This window comes from Cucurbita pepo, chromosome 12 (genome assembly GCF_057944985.1).
Source record: "Cucurbita pepo subsp. pepo isolate OVF chromosome 12, ASM5794498v1, whole genome shotgun sequence".
NCBI classification, from domain to species: domain Eukaryota; kingdom Viridiplantae; phylum Streptophyta; class Magnoliopsida; order Cucurbitales; family Cucurbitaceae; genus Cucurbita; species Cucurbita pepo.
Window position 1 is genome coordinate 1,205,218 of NC_141809.1, and position 18,426 is coordinate 1,223,643.

At 35.2% G+C, this 18,426-nt stretch overlaps 4 protein-coding genes across 4 annotated transcripts; all 4 read left to right on the plus strand.

Moving 5' to 3' along the window:
• The first annotated feature begins 867 nt into the window (after positions 1 to 867).
• On the plus strand, positions 868 to 1,560 carry LOC147789798 (non-specific lipid transfer protein GPI-anchored 5-like). Its single transcript, XM_087129119.1, has 2 exons — positions 868 to 1,262; positions 1,355 to 1,560. The coding sequence occupies exons 1-2, from the start codon at positions 956 to 958 to the stop codon at positions 1,558 to 1,560; spliced, it is 513 nt and encodes a 170-aa protein (XP_086985245.1). The 5' UTR covers positions 868 to 955.
• A 6,587-nt stretch (positions 1,561 to 8,147) lies between these two features.
• LOC111806799 (FCS-Like Zinc finger 8) lies at positions 8,148 to 10,048 on the plus strand. Its single transcript, XM_087128863.1, has 3 exons — positions 8,148 to 8,767; positions 8,849 to 9,656; positions 9,729 to 10,048. Exons 2-3 carry the CDS (start codon positions 8,878 to 8,880, stop codon positions 9,799 to 9,801), a joined length of 852 nt encoding a protein of 283 aa, XP_086984989.1. The 5' UTR covers positions 8,148 to 8,767; positions 8,849 to 8,877; the 3' UTR covers positions 9,802 to 10,048.
• A 928-nt stretch (positions 10,049 to 10,976) lies between these two features.
• LOC111806798 (folate-biopterin transporter 1, chloroplastic) lies at positions 10,977 to 15,919 on the plus strand. The gene is made up of 9 exons (XM_023692274.2): positions 10,977 to 11,436; positions 11,652 to 11,881; positions 12,764 to 12,828; positions 12,921 to 13,083; positions 13,304 to 13,452; positions 13,560 to 13,814; positions 13,894 to 14,062; positions 14,171 to 14,263; positions 15,228 to 15,919. The coding sequence occupies exons 1-9, from the start codon at positions 11,364 to 11,366 to the stop codon at positions 15,525 to 15,527; spliced, it is 1,497 nt and encodes a 498-aa protein (XP_023548042.1). The 5' UTR covers positions 10,977 to 11,363; the 3' UTR covers positions 15,528 to 15,919.
• A 717-nt stretch (positions 15,920 to 16,636) lies between these two features.
• LOC111806548 (uncharacterized) lies at positions 16,637 to 17,566 on the plus strand. Its single transcript, XM_023691916.2, has one exon. It carries the CDS (start codon positions 17,011 to 17,013, stop codon positions 17,500 to 17,502), a length of 492 nt encoding a protein of 163 aa, XP_023547684.2. The 5' UTR covers positions 16,637 to 17,010; the 3' UTR covers positions 17,503 to 17,566.
• Positions 17,567 to 18,426: the final 860 nt, after the last annotated feature.

Genomic DNA, 18,426 nt, shown 5'->3' on the forward strand with positions numbered 1-18,426 from the left:
ACTTGAAAAGTTCGATCAACCCAATATAACCCGTGTGATTTGGGTTACGATTAACAATTTATCTGGGTTAGGGTTGGAAAAATCTTTTAGACTAGCTCAAAATTCAGATTGGTTGGATTAGTGACTCGAGTAATCCAAATACAATTCACAATTTAGAAAAATTGTACTTACCCACGGTACATATTATATTAATAACAAACATTCACACGTCACAATACATCACTAGCATCGCTTATAAATGTCAAATATTGTTCATTTTCATAATAATCTTAAACCTAGGGTAAGGTTGGGATAGGTTGTAACCTTATTTTCAAGTTGGTTAGGTTGGTCTGGTTGAAAAATGTCAACTCGCAAACTCGTATGAGTTTTCAACTTTTAAAAAATTCAACCCAATCCAAGCCGAAAAAAAAATTTAACCCACCCAATCTTTATGAGTAATTGTGAGATCCCACCTCGACTAGAGAGAAGAACGAGTGTCACCACGTCAGTTTATAAGAGTGTGAAAACGAGGGTGGAACGAGATCCCACATCAGTTTATAAGAGTGGAAACGAGGGTGGAACGAGATCCCACCTCGACTAGAGAGAAGAACGGGTGCGAACGAGGGGAACAAAACATTGTTTATAAGAGTGTGGAAACCTCTCCTTAACAAATGCGTTTTAAAAACATAAAGGGAAGAAAGAGAAGATCTTGAGTTTGGGCTATTACAAGTTCAGATCAGTCAGATTATCAAGATCATATAAACACTTCTAATTACTACTCGAGTAAAAGGTTGGACTAGCACTTCGGTCGACAAGCTAAAAAGATGTTAAAACACGAGCTCACCAACCAAATTGTGACACGAGATTCGTTAAAAAAAAGTAGGAAAATTCGTTCACCAACAAAACCCACCATTCATCAGCCTTCTACACTCTAAATTTGCTACAAATCCCAAAGTCTTAGAGGAAGTTGTTGTCAATGGCAACAATGGAAGCAAGTACTGTGTTGGCCATGGTGGCCATGTTGTTATGGGCAAGAGGAGCTGTGGCACAGTCGTCCCATTGTAGCAATGTAATCATCAGCCTCTCCCCTTGCCTCAATTACATCACCCGCAACTCCTCGACCCCGTCTCCGAGCTGCTGCTCGCAGCTGACCACCGTCGTTCGCTCGCAACCGCAGTGTCTTTGTGCCTCCTCACTTGGAGGGATCAATGTCAACCAAACTCTGGCTCTCACTCTCCTTGGCGCTTGTCGTCTTCAAACTTCACCTATTACTCGTTGTAATGGTAAGATTTCTCTACAAATTTATAGAAGGTTTTTCGATAAAAGTAATCATACGATAATCAAGTACTAACTAATGTCTTGTTAATTTTGATAGTCGTTTCTCCGCACAGTTTGGCTGAAACACCAAAATCTTCAAGCGAGGAGTCTAGAGGTACGGGTAAAACTAAAACACCGAACTTTACTTCAAAATTTAGTCACCATTTTTGCATTATTGCAAGCTTCCAACTGATTGTATTTTTCATTTTTATAACGGTATGGGTTTTCGTGGTTTGGAGATCATTTAAATTATGTCGAAATTGAGTTGTGCACGTGTCCATTATTATTTTTGCATCAATAGACCAAATATATGAATAAACTATTCGATATGATATCTACAATATAGTTGTTTTTTTAATAACTATTGCATGTAGATTCGAGAATCTGCACGCCAGTAATAATCTTTAGATACAAATTCTACCTATTTTGTCCAATTTTTCAAAACTCTACGTCTCATTATTCACATAAAACACAATAAAAAACAACCTGCAAAAATTCTAACATATTAATATAGTTCAACATTGTCATAAAACTAAAAACTTATTGAGAATTGGTTAAAGTAAAAAAAATATATAAGGACAGATCATCAAATTAAATAAATAATAAAAATAAAAATAATTAATTTAAAGACGTTGTATATAACAAAAATAAAAATACTATAAAATATTTTAATTGCAATATTAGAGATCCCTAAACTAAACAAAATAGTGTTTAAAAAAATGTATATGCCTGATACCGAAGGACTTATCCACGAACTCGAAACCGAACCGATTCAGTTCTGGTTTAGAAAAATGAACCCAACCCTACCTGTAATGCTAAGCCAACCCAAACCAACCCTTATAATTCGAGTTGGGTTGGTCCGGGTTGTCAGGTTGAATGTACACTCCTATTCTAACGTGTGAAAATTCAAATCTCTGATCTTTTGATTAAGCGTACATGTCACAACCAGTTAAAAGTGTAAATAATTTATGGTTATTTTTTTTTCTTACAAAGAGATATTTTACGGTTATCTCATTCTAACATAAATTTGACCGTCTTCTCATCGACCCAAATCAATCCATTAACGACCACGACAACGAGATTGAAACTCTTAAAGGTATGGAAAATTACAATTTTAACCCTAATTTTTCTTGGGAAATAAGTGATAACAAAAATAAAAAGGAAAAAGAGGGAAAAAAAAAACATAATGGGCCATGGGTTTGGGCCTTTGTGAACTCTGGTTAATCAAGCACATATTGACTTTTGCACTTGTTTTTGTCCCTTTTAGTGGGCCCCAGTTGCCCTTTGTCAAAGCCCACGCACAACCTTAACAAAAATTAAATTTAAATTATATATTAAAAGAAAGATAAATTAATAAAAAATATATTTTTACTCTAATTTGTTTCAAATAAACCTTTTAATATTATTTCAAAAATATCTTTAATAAAGTTTAAAAAATTTCATTAATTCCTTCGAATTAAAAAAAAATATCTCTATTAATATTAGGTTTAAAATTATAAAATTATAAAATCTTTAAAATTAAAATTTTGGATGAATAAATTTAGTTAAAATTCTAAATAATTTTAGATATATTTTATTATTATAATTGAATAACCACGAATAATAAAAACAATCTGACGTGGATGCAATCAAGTCCCCGCTGGTCAATGCGGGTCCCAGTTGTGGGGTCCATTGGTTGAAAGTATAGCGGTGATTTGATTAAATTAAGGGGTCCCCACGAAAATGACGTCCCCTGTGCCCCTTACGTGGAGGACCCACGATGAAAATTACTTTTTTTTTTCTTTTTTATAAAAAATATTATCTTTTACTTTCCCCCAACAATTAAAGTTTTTTCCACCAACTCATTTTCCTGGTAATTTTTTATTACTAATATATTTTTACAATATTAAATTATTTAATTACTCAAATCAAATGTTTATTTATAATTTAAATTTATATCTAATATTACATAATTTGACATATTTACTTTTATATTATATTTATCTAATTAAAGTTTATAATTACTCTGGAGAGTATTATGTGGTCAATATGAGCATAACTCAATGATAGCCGACATTTATTCCTTTCCTTGAGATTGGAAGTTCAAAATTCTACCACCTGAATTTATTGTACTCGAAAAATTTTAGTATGGACCAAAGCGGATAATATCTGTTAGCTGTAGACTTGAAGGTAAAAGTTTAAAATTTTAACGGATAAAAATAAATTTGAATAAATGAAAAAGAAAAGTTAGAAACTTTAATTTACTTTTGTACAAATTTGTCCAAAAAATGATGATTTGTATGAATAAAAACAAAAAATAATTTGAGGAAGACTAAAATATGAATATTTTACTATATGTTATAAAAATACAAACCTTTAGTAACGTTACGTGTAATATTTTCTAATAAAGCATAGAATAAAATGAAAAAGTTCTCAAAATTGCTTTTTAAAATAATCAAAATTTCAATCATTATTTATCTACCATATAACCATAGCTGCTACATTTATCCTCTTTTTTGAAAAATTATGTTTTTTTTTTTTAATTTATTTAATTCATATCATTGACGGATATAAGATGAAGCGTTACATCAACTTTATATATATTAAGATTTAAAGTTTAATATATTTCATTAATTTTGCTTTTCCTAGGTCATCGCCTCGTAGATTAAAGTTTTAAATATGATTCTATATGCTTTTACGCCTACTTTGAGACAATAGCGTTGATGTATTGTTCAAATATCTTAAATTTTTTTTTTTTTGGTCGTGTGATAAAAAAGTGTTTTTTTATAACTTTATTTTAGTCGATACTCCACCCTCTATTTTTCTTGTCAGATTAAGTTGTCGAGTTGTTCTTTTAATAAATGTTACATCAATAATAAAACCTCGTAAAATTAAAATTTTAAATATTTAGAACATTTTGTAGTCTTAGTAAGAGGGGGAAGGGTTAAGGATTTACCCGGTGTGAGATATCACATTGTTCGAGGAACCCTAGATGTTGTCAGAGTAAAGGATCGTCAACAAAAGGGCGTTCTAGTGCGTTGTAAATTCTTATCAAAGGTTTGTATCATTTGATGATGCCATGTGAATCGCTAGAAACATGTGAAGTGTATGACTAATCCAATAACGAAAGTTTCGTAAGGGAACCGGAGCAGGCTACTAGTTTCGTAATATATATTTATTTATATATGGCTCTAAAATTCAAATAAATATTTCTTAAAAAAAAAAAAAAAAAAGAATAACTATGGATAATTATAACCATTAGCTTGTTCTTAAGATTTTTTGGTGCCATGTCACCATCATCATAAATAGCATCTTTGAAGATATAGGTAAAAAAAAAAAAAAAAAAAAAAGATCAAAAGGCTAAAAGGGAATGCTAAGATTTTTTTTTTCTTTTTTCTTTTAATAAAATAAAATAAAATCTATCAAAATTGTAAAATAGAGATAATTCTTTTTAATATAAAAGATATGTTTAATTATAAATTTAATTTCTAAATTTTTATATTTTTTTAATAAATCGTTTAAGCTTTAAAATATGTTTAATTAGTATCTAAATTTTTTAGTTAATATTTAGTATTTTTAAAATTTTAACAAATAATTAACTTTTGATTTAAAAAAATATTAAATATAAAATATAAAATTAATAATTTAATAGATAATTTCTAAAGTTGAATTATACGTTAAATATAAAATTCAAAAACTTGTCATAAATGATATATATTTTTTAATAATATGGTCCATTTAATAATTGTGTTGTTTCCAATTATGTAGGCTTGAAAATAAGTTTATTTTTGGAAAAAAAAAAATAAATTAAAATCATAAACAAATAATTAAAATTTAATCTAATTAATTTTAAAGATAGGATATAGACACATGAAATAAGTCCAACATTTATTAATTATTGTATAGTTTAATTAACAAGAATAAATATATAATACGAAGCTTTCAATGGATTCAAAGAAAATAAATAAATAATAATAAAAATATAGCCAAAGTCAATGACTTTATTAATGGTTATTTATATTCACATGATTAATAAAATAATTAAAATAAATATGAATGATAATAAAAATAGTTAAATAATACATAAAGTGACATCACTTTTGAACTGAAGTATTGTATAGTAAAGTACAGAAGGAATACTATTTTTTTTAAAATAATAAATTAATAGTAATAATAATCTTAAATTAAAATAATTAGATTATTCTTTATTGTTTTTTAAATTAAGATGCCTATCAAAATATTCCAAACTCATTTTGATAATTTTTTTTAATATTAGAATCATAAACATTAATTTTTTTATTTTTTTTTATTTTTATTACAATTATTGAAATTCGAAAATTTATTTATTTATTCTCGCTTCCAAATGTATTTTAGTGTATATAATTAAAATAAACGCACAGATCTAAAACTTTATTATATTGATGAACTTCAACGAATTAACGTCGTCTATGATTTATTAGATAAATTATGCTAATTAAATAAATTAAAAAAAAATGTAGCCAGACAAGTAAGTAGGTAGTAGACTAGGTAAATTATTATGTCTAGTTATCCAACTAAATTTCTCGTGCATGTCATGTCAACATTTTTAATGGTATGAACGCCCACGCCAACGGTTAAGAGAAAATACTTTCTAATAAACAAAATGTTTCGTAAAAGAATTATATATAAAATACTGAAATTTAATATTTACTAAAAAAATATTAAAATTAAAAATTGTAAAAAAAAAAAAAAAAAGAATTAAATATTATAAAAGCGTGGCGTGTGATTGGTTGAGTTATGATGAAACATTATTGGGACTCTCAGGCTCATCAACTACTCATCTTTTTCAAAGGGGACCCATTCCATTCCATATTCTTCACTCAATTGGAAATCCCCATAATACCCCTACGTTGACTCTAATTCTGAATATATTGTCGGGGTAATTAAGTCATTTCACAAGGTAGATAATGGCATAAATTTCAGAATAATAATATAATCAGAGAAATTAAATAACCGTGGGGGTGAGACCACGACGGAACATTAGAATAAATGTGGGACCGAACCGGACAAAGAATCCGGCTCTTTTAACTATAGTTAAGTGGGGCCCATTCCTTTTATTTTATTTAATTAATTAATTTATGGCCGTGGGTCCCACGAGCCGGTCCGTGAACTTTCCACCCGGTTCTTTAACTGTTCTGCGGGCCCCACACCAACCCCCTTTCTCTCTCTCTCTCTCCCGGCTGAGCCGGCAAAGCTAAGCCGACAACGTCAATTATTTTAAATTATTTATAAATATACTTTTAATTAAATTATTATATTATATTTGAGCTTGTCCTAAATTGTCATAAGTTTTGGGTGTCATATTGTATTTGTCGAGTGATATATTGGTGAGAGTATTTATAGTGTGATAGTGAGGTATTCACTTGTAACGCTTTGATTTTAGTAATTGGTTGCTACCCGTGGATGTAGGGAAACTTATTCTCTCCGAACCACGTAAATATCTTGGTGTCTCTTTGCGTAATTCCGATCATTAGTGTTGTGAGTACATTTGTTCTGCTTTCGGCGTACAACAGATTTTGCATGGACATTGGAATATAAATGATTTTAATTATTAGATGTCGTTTGTAGATTGGTCGATTTATAGTTAAATAAATAATTTCTTTTGACTTCTCAATCATATATCTAATATCATAGAAATAGCTAGTAGCTATGGTAATTAATACATAGCTACGATATAGACCTAATGTCGTATAAGTAACTACCATACTAAATAATTCATTTACTTTAATTTATTTTTTCAATAAAAAGCTATTACATAGTACCTAAACTTAGGGGTATGATTTATAATTTAAAATATATATATTGTAATGTATGTGAGTGAAGACAAAATATACTGTGACTCAAATTTCAATCCGTGTGTGAAGTTTGAATAATTTCCACGTCATTTTGTTCCTTTTTTAAATTGACATGTCAGCTAATAATAATAACTAATTTTAAAAAAGAAAAAAAAGTTTAAATGACACTTATTATATAAGTTTTTTTTTTTTTTTTTTTGGAGGAAAATTGGTAAAAGTAAACACCTTTTTTTGTCGGTAAAAACCATGTTTTTACCGCTCTTTAAAATTTTACCAAATCTGACATTTCAAGTTTCTATAATTTGTTTTGTTTTGCCACAATCTACTACTAGTATATTTGTGATGTCAGGTGTTGGTCAGGGAGAACAAATCACTATTTACAAGAGTGTGAAAATTTTTTTCCTAGCAGACGCGTTTTAAAGTCTTGAGGGGAAACTCGAAAGGGAAAGCCTAAAGAGGACAATATCTGCTAGCGGTGGATCTGGGTCGTTCCAACATTATTCCGTGGTCCTACTAGTACATTGTTCGGTATTTACTCTCATACAATTTGTTGCTTATATCGTTGTGAGTCTCACTGTTCTAAACGTGTCTACTCTATAAAGAATCTAGCCTTATTTCGATCAGTGTCTTGTACCTTCTAACAACGGACTCTGATACTATTTGAAACCGCTCGAATCTATAACTAGTAGATATTATTTGTTTTGACTATTACGTATTGTCATCAACCTCACAATTTTAAAATGCTTCTAGTAAGAAGAGGTTTTTATGGTAAGAATCTCAAGTTGAAAATTAAAGAATTTATTAAAAGTTTAAAAACTATTAAAATAAAAAATGAAACACTTTTTTAATTTTAAAATAATGGAGTCAAAATAAAATATTTTACCTATTTAACTTATTTTGAAATATTGTAATTTAATTTCAGTGTATATTTTAATAAGATTTATTAGAGAATAAATAAATAAATAAAATTAAAAGTGAGTGTGGTAGTGGGTCAGGTGAGTGGCTGACGGTCTCCTCAGCCGGTGGGGCGTGGCCGCGTGGGAGTTTATATATTCCCTTTCTTCATCCAATTCTGATCAATAACCTTCTCCTTCTTCTTCCTCCGCCTCCTCCGCCGTGTTCTTCCTCCTCCTCCGCCGTGTTCTTGTTCTTCCTCCTCCCGCTACCAGTAGGAAACTGCCCAGGAATAATAAACAAAACGAAACCCATAATGGAGAAACTCAAAAACTGATCATTATTCTGCGCCGTTGTTCTTGAATTTTCATGGTTTCTGGTTTTACGAGCTTCATTTTTGTTTGTTTGTTTGTTTCCTTTATGTTAGGGGCTTGAACCCTTTTCAGAGATTGTCAGAACAAAAGCCGAAATAGAAAACAAAAAAAGATGAATTAGAAAGCAAAAGCAGAAAGAAACACAAATCTAAATTTCTCTGTTTTTTTCCTCTGTTCTTGTCGTCCTGTTCCTGCACATCTGCCTTCCTTTTAATCAGCCTTTTGGAGCGCTAAACCCGGGGGATGGATGGATGGATGGATGGATGGATGAATTAACGAAGCTTTGATTCTCTGTTTCTCTCCTTTTTTATTCACTTTTCACTAATGGAAGTCGCTCAAAATCTGTCCATGGTGGTTTCCGATCATCTTCACCAGTTCTTGTCTTCTCCGGTGAGACCCAAGTTTGAATTCCTTACATGGGTAGCTGTTTTTTTTCTTTTTTTCTTACTGGGTTTCGTGTTGTGATTTCAGGGGAATTAGATCTTGAAGTAGAATTAGCAATGGGCGGTGGCGGTGGCGGTGGCGGTGGCTGTTTACCTTCTCCGATGAGTAATAACAGGAAATTGAGTTCGTCTTTCTTGTTTAGAAGTTCTTCTTCAAAGGGATTTTCCGAAACAGAGGCTGTAATGAGTCCAACTTCAATTCTCGAACCATTTATGGGTCTGAGAAGTTCGTTTTGGTCGGAATCAAATTCGCCCAGAACGCCATTAACAGAGTCCAAACGGCCGTGGGATTCGAAAGGGATCGGTCTCGGCATTGTCGATGCTCTAACGGAGGAGAATTCCGACCAGAAATCCACAAAATCCGACACCAGAGTGGTTCTGTTGGGATCTCAATTAAAGATTCAAATTCCTCCTCTACCGCAGTTCGTTTCTCCGACCGACGACTCTCCAAGATCGCCGGCGGAATTCGGGATCAAGACGAGGAATCCTCATTTGGGTTCCTTATCCCCTGTTTCATCGCTGTCTCCGGCGAAGAAATCGTCGATCTCCGGCCATGAAACTCCGACTTCGCCTCTGGTTTTCACCGGCTGTCTCTCCGCCGACGAAATCGAACAATCAGAGGACTACACTTGCGTGATCTCTCACGGCCCAAATCCTCGAACCACTCATATATTCGGCGATTGCGTAATTGAAAGCGGCGCCGGTGTATATTCACCGGCGAGAAAAGAAAATGGGTATTTCAGAGATCGAACGAGCTTTTCCTCTGAAAATTTCCTCAGTTTTTGTTACAATTGCAAGAAGAAACTCGAAGAAGACAAAGATATTTACATTTACAGGTCCGAATTTGAAAAATTCATGAACTTATCTTCTTCTTCTTCTTCCAATTCTCATCGGTTCTGTTCTTACAGAGGCGATAAGGCGTTTTGCAGCCATGAATGTCGATATCAAGAGATGATGATGGAGGAAGAAGGAGGCGATTGAACGAACAAACGCCATGGGAAACTTCTCGAATCTGATGATCATTAAAACAATGGTGGGATTTGATTTGATTTGATTTTCTTGGATTTTCCCGGAAAATGATTCCTTATGCTCTGTTTTCTTGTTCTTTCTGGTTTCACTCACGGACCCAAAGGCCGGATGATGTACAATTGGAATTTTGTTTTATGTTTAATTACAGAATTTTATTTTCTAATAATTTCAAAAATTTTAACCTTTTTTACTGTGGCAATTATGGTGTGTTTAATCTCTATTTTTAATCCACTTTTAATTATGCACTTTTTTTTAATAATATATATATACCCGGTACCCTCGGAACTGAAGAGTACTAAGTTGGATGACCACGTACTCTTGTGGAAACCAAGAGTTTTTACAAGTTGTAATCGTCCTATTTGCATGCTCATGTTCATAGCGTTTTTTTTTTTCCAATGTGTTTGTGTGGGCCTCACCGGTTGTTCCAAGCATTTGGGTGCATCCATTGTAACCTGGATTACACCGCCCTACATGTCTTAAGGTTCAATAACGGTTAGATCCCTCATTGGTTGAAGAAGAGAACGAAACATTCTTTACAAGAGTGTGGAAACCTCTCAATAGTAGACGTGTTTTAAAGCTTTGAAGGTGACGACGATATGTAATAGACCAAAGTGGACAACTAATAGTAAGTTTGGTTTGTTACAAATGGTATCAGAGGTAAATAACGGGCGGTGTACCAACAAGGACACTAGACTCACGAGGAGGTGGATGGTTAGATCCCAACTCGGGGGATGAAACATACCTTATAAGGGTGTGAAACCTCTTAGAAAACCTATTACGATAGGCAACAGGCCAAAATGAACAATATTCCGTATAAGAGTGTGGAAACCTCTCTCTCGTTTTAAAACTGTTAGGTTGAGAGTGAGACAATATTTCTTATAAGAGCATGAAAATCTCTGGATAGTTGTTCGAGATAGGATATAAAGTCGATATTAATGAATATTAAAAAAAAATGTAAAAAGAAAAATATTTAAATTAATAAATACATAATTTATACTTTTAAAATAAGTTAAAATGCAAATAATTCATATTATATTTACATTCGTAATATTTTGTCGTTTTTTTTTTTTTTTTTTTTTTGAATGTTTAGTTGATTTTTTACAATATAAAATGAAAATATCGGTTCATCAAGAACTTGTGAACATGTAGAAATATGGATGAACATATGTCGATCAAAATTCAACGGAATCCCGGTAAAAAAGAAAACATTTACAGAAATTTCGAGTAGCTAAGCGGGTTAAGATCCAAGATCCAAGATCCACAAAACATCTGCGAGCCAAATCCAAGGAGTAGCGTTGCGTTCGTCGTTTGACTGGAAGCTGGAGATAATTTTCACGAACAGAGCGAGAAGAAATCGGAAGGGGCAATAAACTTCAGAAAAAAGGTGTTTGGATTTGGATTTGGATTTGGATGGTGATTTTGACATTATAATCGTACAGTTTCGTCTTCATTCCCGATCCCTTGCTCCACTGGATCCCCAAGAACGGATGCGACGGGACCTACTTTGAAGCTTCATGTCGCAACCCGTTTCGATTCCAACTACCGGATCCGATTTGGACGACCCCACCCTTCCCTGCTCCAACAATGGTAAATTCATCAATCAATCAAACACACTTCCCCGATGAATTTTCATTCTGTTTCAAATTATTGATTCGATGAACTACTGCTATTTGAGTCTGGATTTGGTTGGCGTTGAATTGGGGAAATATATATATATGTAAAACCCCTTTTGAGGCTTTTTTGACTGCTTAATTGTTGAATGGCATTAGATTACTAAGGTTGGTCATATGAACTTGGTCCAGGTGTAGAGGAAGAGGACCCGTTGATCTCACCTGTAGATGGAGAGTTGTCCTCTGATAGTAATAATGGTGATTCTGGATACTGGTTGAGTGGAGTCAAATTCTTTGGTGTAGATTTAACCCCTGATAATGTTGCTGTTGCAATGGTGTATTTTGTTCAAGGAGTTTTAGAACTTGCAAAGCTTGCTGTCAGTTTTTATTTAAAAGATGATTTGCATTTAGATCCTGCTGAGGTATGTAATTTCTTTATATTCATGGTTCTTTTCTGCTAACTATGGAAATTTATTGCCTTGAAAGTGCAGAACTTCATTGTCTTTGATGTTGCACTTTAAATGAAGTTCATGTAGAGTGTGCACTATTCTTCACATGGCTTAACTTCGCCGTGTGTGTTTTGCAGTCATTTTAAGAACTTTGCTTGTAGTGTGAGATCCCAAATCGATTGGAGAGGGGAATGAGTGCCAGCGAGGACACTGGCCCCGAAGGGGGTGGATTGTGAGATCCCATATCGGTTGGAGAGGGGAACGAAACATTCTTTATAAAGGTGTGGAAATCTCTCCCTAGCAGATACGTTTTAAAAACCTTGAGCCCGGAAGGGAAAGCCCAAAGAGGACAATATCTGCTCGCGGTGGGCTTGGGTCTTTACAGTTCGTATTAGAGCTAGACATCAGGCGATGTGCCAGCGAGGAGGCTGAGTCTCGAAGGGGGGTGGACACCAGGCGGTGTGCTAGCGAGGACACTGGGCCCGAAGGGGGGTGGATTGGGTAGTCCTACATCGATTGGAGAGGGGAGTGAGTGCTAACGAGGATGCGGGCCCCGAAGGGGGATGGATTGTAAGATCCTACATCAGTTGGAGAAAGGAACGAAACATTCTTTATAAGGGTGTGAAAACCTCTCTCTAGTAGACACGTTTTAAAAATCTCTCTCTAGTAGACACGTTTTAAAAACCTCTCTCTAGTAGACACGTTTTAAAAACCTCAAGGAAAAGTCCAAAGAGGACAATATCTGCTAGCGGTGGGCTTAGGCTATTACATGTCATTTCTGCATTTCTAAGATATGAATTGTTGGAAGAGCCTTAATACAATTCTAATGAATCATGTATGTGTTTGACTAGCCAGTCAGCTGTAATTTCTGGTTTCGCAGCATTGCCATGGCTGATCAAACCCCTCTATGGGTTTATTAGGTATAAGTTCCTCTCTCTCTCTCTCTCACTATTCAGGGCTCAATTACTTTCCTCTCTTGTACATTTTCATAACAACTGTTTGGTTATTGCAGTGACTCTGTTCCTCTTTTTGGTTACCGAAGAAGGTCATACTTGATTTTATCAGGGCTTCTTGGTGCATTCTCATGGAGCTTTATGGCCATCCTTGTTAATAGCAAGTATGGTGCTGCTATGTGTATACTTCTCGGGTCTCTTTCTGTGGCGTTTTCTGATGTTGTATGTCTTTACTATTATTCCTTTTTGCTACTTTTTCAAGATCATTTGCCTTCATGTAAACACTTCGTTCTTTAGAAAATAATCTTACAAAAGTACTCTCTGCCGGCCTACATTGCTTTTTTTTTTTCTTTTTTTTGGCAGAAATTGCATAATGGATTGACCATGGAACGAGTTTCACGCTACCGAAACTCGCTTTTGACTATACTAAACATTAATGTAGGTGGTAGACTCGATGGTCGTAGAGAGGGCTCGTGGTGAATCACCAAGTATGTCCGGTTCTCTCCAGTCGCTATGCTGGGGATCATCTGCTTTTGGTGGTATTGTTAGTTCCTACTTTAGTGGCTCCCTGGTGGATTCTTATGGTGTAAGGTAATATATTTATACCGATACTTATATTTTTCATTTGACTGTAGTTTTCTTAGTAGTAAGTTAAGCATTAAACCTTATGAATGTACTCTTCAATTTGGATCTCTCAGGTTTGTATTTGGAGTAACAGCCTTGTTACCTTTGATGACAGCAGCAGTTGCTGTTCTTGTTGAAGAAAAGCGTGTTTATGCCTCATTAAATGAGCCTAATCTTCCTAAAACTGGCTTGAGTTTTCTTGAAACCTCTAAACAGCACATATTTAATATATGGACTGCTATTAGACAGCCAAATATATATCTTCCCACACTATTCCTTTTTCTGTGGCAGGCAACGCCACAATCAGACTCGGCAATGTTCTTCTTTGTGTAAGTGCAATATCTGAGTTGAACAATCATTTTGTTGGTTTTAAGTACTTGAGATTGACATCCGTACATCTTTTCTCAGCACAAATAAACTCGGTTTCACCGCCGAGTTTCTTGGACGAGTTAAGCTGGTTACTTCTGTTGCATCTTTGATTGGTGTAGGATTATACAATGGGTTTCTTAAAAATGTTGCGTTGAGGAAAATTTTTCTAATCATGTCAATAGTTGGTTCAGCTCTTGGGATGACACAGGTTCACACAGTTTTCCTCCTCTTTTGTGCTGGTGTTTATTAGAAACGAACAGAAAATTAGTGGCTCATTTTCATTGTGTCTAAGTTCTTGCTTATGTATGTGGCACAGGTTCTTCTTATTACTGGATTGAATCGAAAGTTCGGCATAAGCGATGGTTGGTTTACTATTGGGGACTCTTTAATCATCACAGTTCTTGGTCAGGTAGTATGTTTTTTCATGAAGTGCTACACCTCTGTCATTTTTCTTCACTGCAAATTATTCTCAAGGATAGTTACATTCTTTCACTTCATATCTAGTAAGACAGAGAAAAAAGGTAAAGTCATAGGGGAAAACTTATGTGAGATCCCACGTTGTTGGAAAGGGGAACGAAACATTCGTTATAAAGATGTGGAAACCTCTCCCTTGTGGACGCGTTTTAAAATCTTGAGAGGAAACCTGGAAGAAAGAGGACACTATCTGCTAGTGGTGGGCTTGGACTGTTACAAATGGTAACAGAGCCAGACACTGAGTGGTGTGCCAGCGAGGACGCTGGTCCCCAAGGGGGGTGATTGTGAGATCTCACATTGGTTGGAGGAAACGTTACCCTGCCATAATGTGATGCGCTTCCAGTGCCAATAAAAAATAACCCATCCAATGGTATTTAACATCCAGAAAACGGCCAAATAAAAGGCGTCCCAAGCCGAAATATCACAAGTACCACCTCGTCCCGGACCGTCGCAAGGAAAACTATAACCAAAATCCTTTTTATCCGGCATTAATTTGGAACCACGTACATCTAAAGCACCTTTTACTAAGATCAATGTAGTTGTATGTAAACCTAAAGCAATAGCATGATGAACCAAGAAGTCTCTGGGCCCTATTGTTAAGAATAGTGAATTACTATTCTCATTAACAACATTTAACCAACCTGACAACCATATGCTTCGACCCGCATTGAACGCCAGGCCGCTTGTTGAAGATAAAAGTACATCGAACTCATATGAAGTTTTACCATGAGCAGATTGAATCCATTGTAAGTATGTGGAAATCTCTCCTTAGTGGACGTGTGTTTTAAAATCTTGAGGGGAAGTCAGGAAGAGAAAGCCAAAAAGGACAATATCTGTTAGCGGTGGCTTGGGCTGTTACAATTCTTGTGGGGAAAGGCTAACTTCAACTTGTTTTTCAGGCTTCTTTCATGCCGGTTCTGGTGCTAGCAGCAAGACTATGTCCAGAGGGAATGGAAGCCACACTTTTTGCAACACTCATGTCAGTATTCAATGGAGGGAACCTTCTTGGAGGTCTGATAGGCGCTGCTTTGACTCAACTCTTTGGTATCACTAAAGATACATTTAACAATTTAACCACTCTAGTAATCATATGCAATCTGAGCTCATTGCTACCTTTGCCCCTCCTTGGCCTTCTTCCAGAGGAAACTCCTGATCCCACCTCAAAACACAGCTCAGATGTTGAAATGAAACCAATTTAAGTCTCAAAACAGTTCATAGATTGCCAAACTTTGCCTGCCGACCAGATTGAAATAGACTCTTGTGCATATAGACCTTTCCATTTATGCATCAGCAAGGGACCCAAACAACCTCACATGTGGTGGGGGGGCCCTGCTGTTTGCCAACATACTCTGATTCCTGTCCCAACTTCAAGAACCAGAGATTTTCCTTTTTAGTCGTCAAACCAGAAACATGTCAAGTTGCTAAGGCAGCCACCATTGAATGCTACCACTAGGTTTTATTGCATGTTCTTATTCTGCTGCTTTAGATGTTTTTCTGTAAACAGCCTTATTTTGTACTTTTAGAACAAAAATTCAGAAACAGATGTTCTGTTCTATGTTTGAAAGTGTGCAATGGCTTTAGATTGATCTTATTTATGTGTAATAGCTACGGATCCACGTTCCGACGCATCCAAAGGTTGTTTAGTTATCTATCGAGACATCTAAGTGTGTGCTAACGAGAGGATATTTTAAGCTCGATTTTTTTACATAATACTTCTAATGAATGACCTGATTAAGTCTTCTCGATAGAGTTTGAGTTTTGGTCATAAGTTTTTCATGAACTAATTGAAACCATATTCGAATAAGAGCAAGAATTATCTCGAGAATATGATGATTACGTCAATAGCTACACTAGCAATATGCACCTGTGCTTAATGTCACAATCATATTTTTTCAATCATGTGGCGTTGTGAGTGATCTTGACACGCTCAGGACTAAGCCAAAGTCCTCCCTAACAATTAAATAACGTAGTTTCATAGCCAAATCAGTATACTAACCGGGGTGAGCCGATAGGTAAAGAGTCTAAAGAGGTGAGCTATGTGCCAAGATTCCACGCACAAATCTGTTCATGTTAATTGAGCCCAGCCTATCCACGACTTCAAGACCACACGAGCTAGCCCCGCATATGAAGAAATAGGTGGAGATCTATTTTTCATTAGCGTTTATAGTAGCGAACATGCAAAAGAGACTCAATAAATTTTCTAATAACCGAAGCTTTCATATATATATATATGGAGTGAGTCCTCCACTCCCTTTCCCACTCTGCAACACCAAGAATAAACGGAGCTTCCTCCGACGGCCTGTAGCCATTTTTGTTGTCTTCGTCTTCCTTTTCTCGCAAACATTCTCTGCAAAAAGAATTCTCCCTTCGGCAACGCCACCTTCTTATTTCTCCGATTCTTTCATTTGCTTCAATTTCACTGTTTACATGATTTGTTTTTGTTTCCGTTTCCGTTTTTGACTTCGATTTTCCCCCAAAAAGTTGTGCGGAAGCCGCTACCCCAATAGTCTCAATTCCTTGATGAATCTTCCTTCTCATTCGAACTTCAACGATCTGATCAAGCTTTTGATTCCTTTTTTGGAATTGATGTTCCTTACTTCATCAGAGAATCATTGATTTCGCTATATATATATATCTATCTATTAGACAAGAACGGAGGTAGAAGAAGAATCAATCGACGCCATGAAGAAGGTCCATCCAGTCTCGAATAAGCAGAATCCAAATGGTTGTAACTCGCTTTCTCGTGCTCAATCGTTTCTAGGTTTAAACCCTAAGAAACTGCGGCGGTTGCCCCATGTTTTCAGTCGGGTTTTGGAGCTTCCATTTAGATCTGATGCCGATGTTTCGATTCTCGAAAACTCTAATTGCTTCCGATTCGTAGCGGAAACTAATGGAATTAGCGACGAATTTAGGGCGCATACGGTTCAAATCCATCCTGGCGTTATCAAGGTTGTAGTTAGACAAATTGGGGCTCTGGAATCGACGTTAGAGGAACTGGAGATCGACATGTGGAGATTTCGACTGCCGGATACAACTCTGCCAGAGCTTGCAACCGCCGCGTTCGCCAACGGGAAACTCGTGGTGACGGTTCCGAAGAGGGAGGACGCCGGCGAAGGTACGTGGGGGAATAAGAATGGGGGTTTTAAAGGTGGCCGTTTAGTGGTTGTACAGTAAACAGAATCCCTGTGTCGCCATTTTCCATTTATTGAGCAACTTAATGAAATCTGTGTTCACTTTTCTTCTGGGTTGAGCTGATTGTTCTTATTTTTTCTCTCTTTCTGAATCAAAATAGCTTGAATTTACATAGAACATGATGATATTACTGAAGAACTTGGCAAACTTTGTTCAACCTTCATTCATTTCAACTATGTTGGGCTCTGATTCATTTCACTGTGTTTGTTTTTGCTGATTAATCAATGTTTGTGGGCTATGGCCATTGCCTTCTCCATCATTGCACAAAAGTCACTCAAAAGTTAGGAGTATATGTTCCAATTTAGATTCACTAGAATCAGTTCCCTTGTGTTTCTTGATGGCCAATTGCCCATTCTTCCACTTTGTTCGGTGAATCTGTCTCTAGACATCATTTCTGGTTCTGCTCCAACCAACCAACCAACCATTCTTGGAGCTGCCACATGACATTGACGACTATATACGAAATGGACGAAAGTGGTCAATATTGACTGGCGTTGGACTTGGACGGTTACGTGTAGTGATGTCCCAAAATGAAAATTGTTACACATTATAGGTCACTATCACTCTCTTTCAAGTTGTCACGGTTCTAAGACGTTAAGAATAATGTCGCAACTAAGTTCGGAGATAATGAATACAAAAATATAGTAGCAATATTTGACTGACTTTTTTTTATTTATTTAAAATGTCTTTATTTAATAAAGGTATTAATAAGAGCCACAAATTTATTAGATAAAGTTTCTACTATAATAATACATAATTCTTATCTTTAGCATTTGACATGTCACTAAATAATATTTATTTTATTTTATGGACCCCACAAATTTCAAAACTTTTCTTTACTCGGAGATGAAATGTCATAAAATGACGTGTCAAGATGAAGTGATTAGGAATGAAATAACCTAAGAT

Coding starts and splice junctions, on each gene's coding strand:
- LOC111806798 (XM_023692274.2), top strand. CDS start 11,364: ATGTCGCAACCCGTTTCGATTCCAACTACCGGATCCGATTTGGACGAC. Junction 13,453..13,559: donor GTGGATTCTTATGGTGTAAG/GTAATATATTTA, acceptor TGGATCTCTCAG/GTTTGTATTTGGAGTAACAG. Junction 14,063..14,170: donor CAGCTCTTGGGATGACACAG/GTTCACACAGTT, acceptor TATGTGGCACAG/GTTCTTCTTATTACTGGATT.
- LOC111806548 (XM_023691916.2), top strand. CDS start 17,011: ATGAAGAAGGTCCATCCAGTCTCGAATAAGCAGAATCCAAATGGTTGT.
- LOC147789798 (XM_087129119.1), top strand. CDS start 956: ATGGCAACAATGGAAGCAAGTACTGTGTTGGCCATGGTGGCCATGTTG. Junction 1,263..1,354: donor ACCTATTACTCGTTGTAATG/GTAAGATTTCTC, acceptor TAATTTTGATAG/TCGTTTCTCCGCACAGTTTG.
- LOC111806799 (XM_087128863.1), top strand. CDS start 8,878: ATGGGCGGTGGCGGTGGCGGTGGCGGTGGCTGTTTACCTTCTCCGATG. Junction 9,657..9,728: donor AAAGATATTTACATTTACAG/GTCCGAATTTGA, acceptor CTGTTCTTACAG/AGGCGATAAGGCGTTTTGCA.